The sequence below is a fragment of the Pinus tabuliformis genome, chromosome 1_1, assembly GCF_031772625.1.
Source record: "Pinus tabuliformis cultivar Carrire ecotype Pingquan chromosome 1_1, CPIR1, whole genome shotgun sequence".
NCBI classification, from domain to species: domain Eukaryota; kingdom Viridiplantae; phylum Streptophyta; class Pinopsida; order Pinales; family Pinaceae; genus Pinus; species Pinus tabuliformis.
In genome coordinates, this window is record NC_142297.1 from 399412629 (window position 1) to 399420735 (window position 8107).

Genomic DNA, 8107 nt, shown 5'->3' on the forward strand with positions numbered 1-8107 from the left:
ATCTTCATGTCGGATGAGTAGCAGGGCCATTCAATGCTCTAAGGGCCCTTAAGATGGTCTGTTGTCGTCCTATAGCGACTTCAGCATCAGCAGCATGTCTGGTTTTCGAAATGCGAGATGGTCACCCTCGAGAGAGCTTATGAGAGGTAGGCGCGGTATCAAGGTCCAGACCGATGGCATCTGGGCTGATACCTCTAGGTCGGGGTCGGAGGGAGTATCTGGGAGGTGCAGGGGGAGAGGGAACCGAAAGCAAATCCATCAACTGCGAGGGAAGAGATGGCGGGCACGGCGATGTGCTAGGAGAGGGGGCCGGGATGGAGCAGATGAGAGAGGAGGGAGGTACAGGTGCAGGGGAGGAAGTCTGAAAAGGAGCAGATGGGGGGGGGGTGGAAGAGAGGCAACCCGATGCATATAAACAGAGACAACCGGATCATGCATAGATGTAAAAACAATAGATGTGGAAGCGACAGACATACCCGGTGTATCGTCGCCCGCCGAATCAGAGTCTTCTAGAGCGGGGGCAGGCGATGAGCGGGTGGGTTCCTCCGTCGAGGTGCCAGGAGGGTTTTGAGGAGCTCCAATGACCTACTCTGGAGATTCCAAGGGCTCTGCAGACGGGGGCTGTGCAGGAGGAGGGATAGATTGATCCGGTACCACGTCTTGTGCACGATCTAGCCCTTTTCGGAGAAGAGGGCAGTCCCGGTAAAGATGCCCAACTTTGTGACACCTACGGCATCTGTACGGGATCCCTTCATTGTCAATACTCTGTTTCCTAGAAGAGTCCCTCCACTGAATAGTGATATATTCCTGTAAACCTCCCCTGGTGTCCAGATTGATGAGAAGCCGCACGTAAGCCATCATGCCGGTGTGCAGATACGACTTGTCGTAGTCCATATAGACGCCGATGGCGTTTCCAATTCTCCAAAAAATATCTTCAGACCAGAACTGCAGGGGGAGGCCGGGAAGCCTGATCCATACAGGTCCTATCCCAATCTGCTCAGTAGCCGAGTCGAACATAGGGATCCATCATTTAAGGAGGACCAGGGCGTGTTCGAAATGCCAAAATGAGGAAAGGACCCAATTTGTGTGGTTGGCACGAGCGAACCTTAATGCGAACCATCCCCTCACAAAGGTTTGCACGAAGGGGATGTCTACCAGGTGATGGCCCCAGACTTCAGTAGCCCAGGCTTTCAAGCGTGCAGCCGAGTAATTCCTTCCTCTGATGCGACCCACAAGGACTCTGTCCGCAAAATCCATGATTTCACCCCACTGGATGTCCTCCTCAAGCCTGAGAAAAATATCCTCCTCCCTGGATTTGAAGCATCGGTAATTCTTTTACGGACCAGATCTCGGCGGGGGATGCGGGAAGGGATTCGATGCCGGGTCGGAGCCGATACCTAGTGGGAGGTGAGTGCTTGTTGCAGGGGGACGGGAGCTAATGCCAGCGGAGGTAGATGGACCGGAGAGGGGAGGGATATCAGTGAAGCTTCCAGAGAAAGTACCGGCGGCAGGGGGGGAGGATAAGGGGAGAGCGGAAGGCAGATCTGCTGATGAGGACCAGGGCAACGAGGTAGGATGAGGAGAGGAACTAGGGTTAGGGTTGATACAGCCTGTCACAAACCCCAAAGTGGCCGGAGAGTGAGGAGGCGTAGACAAAGCCGGCCAGGTGGGGGGAATATCCAGGAGAATCATGGGAAAATGTCGCGGAGACATCCCGGCAGAGTAGGCAACCAAATTTTCCGGGAGATCAGAGTGGAGCATACCTTGTGATGTGGAAAGGGGCGTACGCCAGATGGAGACAACTTCCAGCGGGTCTTTAGTATAGTCGACAGCTTCCTGGTCCTCCATGATGCCAGCTACAAAACCATCGGAACGGCGGACACCTCGAAGCGCAGATAACCGTGGAGGGAAACAGGTCGCGACAACAAAACAACCGTAACGGTTATGGTAAGTAAACGGTGGAGATGGTGCTGCACGGAGACGGGCTAACCGTAGAGCGTCGGATCCGGCCTATAACCTGAAAGATAAGCAGCGCCGGATGCGGATGACCAGGAGTGGAGAGAATAACAGTCGCGGACCGCTGCAGACAATGTCTGAAACCCTAACCCTTAACTGAACCCACCTCGCGTGAAAGCCTCTGAAGTCGCCATCGCATCCTTCTGTATAGATTGCTTTTTGTTTGGTAATTATATATTACATTAATGCTATAATTATTTTGTAGTTTATTTAATAGTTATTTTAGTTAGTTGTCTTTTTAACTTTGTTTTGTTTCTGCACATATTCTAATTTTGTTTAGTTTTATTAACCTATTTTCAATAGCTACAAATATTTTAATGTTTGGTTGTTGTAACAAATAAATCTTATTCATTAAACAATTTAATTATATATTTGACATAATGAATTAAGGTTTTATTTTCAAAAAAAACAAATACAAATACAACAACTTAACTATATGATTAAAGAGCTAGTTTTCAAAAATTAGGTACATAGAGCTAATTTCAAAAGTTAGGTACATGGTTCAATGATAAAGTCACTAGTTGTGTAACTTGGAGGTTACAAGTTCAAACCCAATAAGCCCTATTGTTTAATTAAATTTCATAATAAATGGGTTAACTAATTTCTCTATCACGATACTTGGTTGTTGTATAATGGATTTTTATCCATTATGAATCAATAATGCATATCATATTAATGACTGAGATTTTCATTTGACCAAACAACAATTAAAGCAACATTAAGTGTATAATATGCCTTAGTCATTCACATATCCACTTAGTGTTTGACAATATAGGAGGGATATTATTTACTTAATTTTTCATGCATAAAGCTTTGTAGCCACTCTTTTCTTCATTTTATAAGACCAAACAACAATTAAAGCAACATTAAGTGTATAGTATGCCTTACTCATTCACATATCCACTTAGTGTTTGACAATATAGGAGGGATGTTATTTACTTAATTTTTCATGCATAAAGCTTTGTAGCCACTCTTTTCTTTATTTTATAAGTTTTATGTAGCTTAGACCCTACAGTGATCTAAGGCCCAAACCTTAGACGATTGAATGGTTCGTTACCTTTTGTACATATTTTTGCATTTAGGATTAGTGTGTTAGTTTTTTATTCTTTTTTCCTTAGCTACCGAGTAGGTTGAGTTGCATTATTATTATTGTGGAACAAATCCTCATAAAGCAGCTTAAAACCAAGGGATAATGTTCCCATTACTGCTCGATAGTCATCAAAGAGTCTGAGATGTCGATGTGGGTGTAGTTCTAGAGCGATACTTACATTCTGAAACATCAAAACATTATTAAATGCTTAATTGCGAAATTGCCTATCAAGATTCGATACGATTTGTCTATAAGTATTAAGATTCAGGTACTTTTCATTCATTTGCTTTCGAGTTCTTGGTTTAATTTTATCACTGACATATGAGTCTAAGCCTTTAGTTCCCAATTTCTGCCATCATCCACATATTACCGGTGTCTATTGTCACAAGATTATCAGTATGGGTCAAACTCCCAAGGTTGGTATTCCTCACAAATTTTCAGATCTTCGAGTCGAAACTCTTAAAGACTTGCAGGGAAAATATAAGAAATATATTCTGGTTGATATTGACGTCATTTACGTTGCCCTCTTTCCAGACCTGAGACCAGAAGTGTATATGGATTACACCTCAATGATTTCAAGTGAAGTTGTTCCATAGGTCAAACCTTCATTCCAATTATTTCAATAGTCTACCCTCCCCATGCTTTGAGAAGTGTTGGTGTTTGGAACTATTAGAGAGGTTGGTCGATGTACAAAGTTCTTAATCAGCAAAATTCACCATGGTTCATTGTGGTTAAATAAGGAATATATTATCCATGTCCAAAACATCCATAAATTGATAGGGTTATGTATGAAGGGAGAATATATTTCTACTACATTTCAAGGAGCATCCAAGAATAACAAGAAAATGGGCTCTACCAACCTATATGCCAAAATGGTACTAAGCGTCGAGGATGCGGACCAACCATAAACCTTATCAACAATGACCAGATCAAATTTTCCTGACATCTTATCGCAAGGTAAGTCACCTACCAATATACAAAAGGTGAGTGCACCTCCAACACCATTTGTGTTGCTAAATTTTGTGCACAAGGAATTCTGATTAAATTGGTGCAAATATATTTTGGATAAATTCTTTCAAGACCGTGAAGATGTTTACTAAAAATGAGGTTATTTCATATATGGGCACATGCTCCTTTATGTCACCATGATGAAATGGCATGCACCTGATGGTCATTCTCTACATGCACCTAATGGTCGGTCATGCTTTGCATGCCCCTTTAGATAGATAGGTCCTAGTTCATTATTTTGACCCATGGAAGACCCGTTTTGATGCCCCAAATGTTGCTTTCAACGATAATTCTTTTGGTGTCTAGTATAACCAGCTTGTTTCTGCTACCTAGATAATGAGATTCTCGCAATCCCTTCTTGACAAGCATGATTATAATATTTGGTTTGGTATTGATCACCACCACTGCTATGTTCTCCCTAAAGTCGTGGAGAAAGGTACACCTGCCCTTTTCCTGTCTTTTCCAAAAAATATTCCACAAGGAAGAGTTGGCCTGACATCCAACAAATCTACAAACCTGATGGATTATTCTCTCATCAATTTAACCCAGCGAGAGTTACCTACACCTGCTACTTCATCCTCCCACAAGAATTCACCTTCTACCTTTGATCCAGAATATTCTCAACCTCTGACTAAAGGATTTGATCTCGTTCCACTTCTGTCTATACCCCTGTATATACTTTTAGCCCTAGTGGAGCTCCATAGGTTGAATTTCATCCATATCCATTGATGTCCCTCTTCAGGCTCCAACATTTCATCTTTCTCAACTTCTTATGGCTTCCTTGGAAACACCATTTTTGGTTCCAACTATGTCTGCTACTTCTACTCTAGTCGCTCAACCAGTGTCTTCTGGTTTTGATATTTCTAAATTTGTTTAGGTTGATGATTATGAGCCTACTGATCCCATTCAAACGACCCTAATAGTGGTAGAGATGAGACCTTCTACTCTTCCTACTGCAAGCGCATTGGGACCTTCTCCATTACCTTCTCCGTAGGAGACCAATCTTGCTGATAATGACTCAGACATGCCATCCACTCATTCTATTCATGAGAAGACTCCATAGCTTCTGCAAGATACAAGAAATCCTCCTACAGAGAGTAATACCCCTTTTAATGTCGCATTGATCGAATTTATTCGCCACTCAGACAATTGTAAAAAAGTATTGTAGATGTGTGCTCAATCATTTTATATCATTCAGTTGCTACCTTCTGAAGTGCATGATCATTTTCAACATAGTATTTGAAAGAAGAAAGGAGATGCCCCACAAATTTCAAAACATGGAGATTTTGACAAATCGATTGCTAGTGGTCAACCATTCCAGTCAAGGTTTCCACCTTCTAATCTTATTTTAGTTGAATATGTAGAAATTCTACTATAGATCACCTGATAATGCAATGTAACTAAAGAAAAATACTTGTTCTACTTCTATAAACAAACTTGCAGAAGCTTAATCGATTTTGAGCAAGATCAAATAGAACACATATAACAGATGAATAAGAAATCAATCACACATGAACACAGAAGAATACTCTGGGGAAAGCCTCATCTAAAAACCCCATCTCTGTATTATCATACAAGTGGAAATATCTCAAGATTACACAAATCTTTAGCTCACAAGCTATCCAGCTCTCAGTGCAATCCCTCACTGCTACTCATAGATAGAATAGACAACACATATGCCTTCCTCTACCCTCCAAGCCTCCTATTTCCTTGCACAGTTTCCCCTGGGTCCTCAAGCTGCCACCTGTGTGTAATTACCTCACACTGCTCACTAAACTCTGAAATAACTGTGCAATCCTCAAGGAAAAAATTCCTTCTACATGCAAGAGATATCCTCATGGGAATATTCCTGCAACTAATAGTACATTGTCCCATCCTTTGATCTCAACTGGGTCTCTATCTGAACTGACATGCATGAGTTATTTATGAGAGAATATTCACTTATCTGAAGTACACTAGTTGCAAGCATGCATGCATTGACTAACTGAACTCACTTCAGTTCAACAAATTGTTGGAACTAATCTAACTGGACTTAACTCAGTTAACTGAGCTAACTAATTACAACCCAAAGTACAACTCATCCTGATCTCCTTAATTAAGGGATAACTTCCTCAATCAAAGGCATAATTGCTCCATGTCTTCACATAGACTTCATGTTTGATTTTCTCCAACTAATTAACTCAAGATGAATTAATTAATTATTTTACAAACAACTGCTGAGATCAAATTCGAATTTTAATTCTCAATTTTAATTTAGGGACTAATTAAAATTGGAATGTATCCCGAAATGCTATCTATAGCAATGCTATTCTTAGCTTTTCTTGTTGTTATTTTCAACACTCCCTCTCAACAAGAAAGGGATTATCTGTTACCCCAATCCTATCTCTGTGGAACTCAAATTTGCATTTTGACAATGCCTTAGTAAAAATGTCTACATCCTGCTCCTCGGTCGAAACATATTGCAACCACATGATCCTCTTCACCGCATTGTCTCGAAGATGATGATACCAGATATCGATGTGCTTGGACCTGTCATGAACTACTGGATTCTCAGAGAGTTTGATACAACTCTGATTATCACAATAGATCACAGTTGGATCCATCCTCTGATCAGACAACCCAATTAGAATTTTCCACATCCAAATGGCCTCACATGCTTCCTGGCTTGTAGCCATGTATTCAGCCTCTGTTGAGCTAAGTGCAACTGACCTTTATTTCCTGTTGTACCAAGAAACTGCAGCTGAACCAAGGTTGAAAATTCCTCCTGGAGTGCTCTTCCGATCTGATGGACTCCCTGCCCAATCTGCATCTATGAAGCCCTGAAGCTTCACTCCCTCTGTCCGTCTGTGCCATAATCCATAATGAGATGTGCCTCTAAGGTATCTCATCACATGCTTAGCTGCCTTCCAAAACATCTTGGTAGCTGAACCATAGATGACTCAGTTGGTTCACCGCAAAGGACAAATTTGGTCATGTGTTCATTAAATACATCGATGAACCCACAAGCTATCGATACATAGTAACAACTACTACCTCACCTGAAGTAGCATCCTCCTTCCTCCAGTTACCTGTTAGAGGAGTCTGCATGGGCTTGCACTTCTTGTTGGGTGTGGAGCATGATTATTTAGGGGTCTTTGTTTCAACCGGATGTATACTCCAGGAAGTTTGTACACCCCTCCACACGGGGGGGTGTGGGGGGTACTTGTCCCTCCTGTGGGGGTTTGGGGGGGCGATCCCCCCCAGCTGGGGGGTCTGAGGGCTAGCAGTCCCCCGGCGGGGGTTTCAGGGGCAATGCCCCTAAAGCTAAAAACATATGTAAAATTGCCTTGTAAAAGTATAGTAATTTCTAGTCAATCTGGGCCGTTCATTAGGCAGATGATCTGCTGGTAGAAATTATGTTTAGTTTAGGGTTTTTTTTCCCTAGAAGGCAACCCCTCTCTTTGTATGAGGGCATTGTATTGAGGCTGTGTAATAGATGTGTATTCTCCAAGCGAGAAACAGAGAGGTGAGACTGTGAGAGAAAACAGAGGATATTACAGTGGATATTCTGTAGGTTGTGTCTCTTCATTTTGCTGGATAATAGAAAGGAAGGACTGGCTCTTCAGGGTGGACGTAACCCAAACTCGGTGAACCACGTATTTCTGTGTCTCTCTGGTTTTATGTGTTTTCTATGTTTATATTTATGCAATATTCTATGTGTTCCATTGCTATGTAATATATAATTTTCTAACACTTCTCCATGTGGAATCTCCTAAGTATCTCATTGGCATACTTTCCTTGAGACAAAAACACTTCCCCATCCTTCTGCCACACTTCCATGCCTAGAAAGTAGTGCATGAGACCCATGTCTTTCATCTCAAACTCTCTTGCAAGGTCCTCCTTGCAAGACATGATCAACTGATCATCACCTGTCAATAATGTGGTATAAGTTCGCATGTTCTTTACTCTTTGTGAAGCCCAACCCAGTGAAGTAGTTTTTGATCCTAGTGTACC

General features: G+C 42.0%; 1 protein-coding gene across 1 annotated transcript; it reads right to left on the minus strand.

The window, feature by feature from the left end:
- Positions 1 to 585: 585 nt before the first annotated feature.
- LOC149213326 (uncharacterized) lies at positions 586 to 1017 on the minus strand. The gene has a single exon (XM_089388982.1). It carries the CDS (start codon positions 1015 to 1017, stop codon positions 586 to 588), a length of 432 nt encoding a protein of 143 aa, XP_089245108.1.
- Between the last annotated feature and the right edge of the window lie 7090 nt (positions 1018 to 8107).

What these genes read in the sequence shown, in the direction of transcription:
- LOC149213326 (XM_089388982.1), bottom strand. Translation starts at nt 1,017, where the DNA reads ATGTTCGACTCGGCTACTGAGCAGATTGGGATAGGACCTGTATGGATC.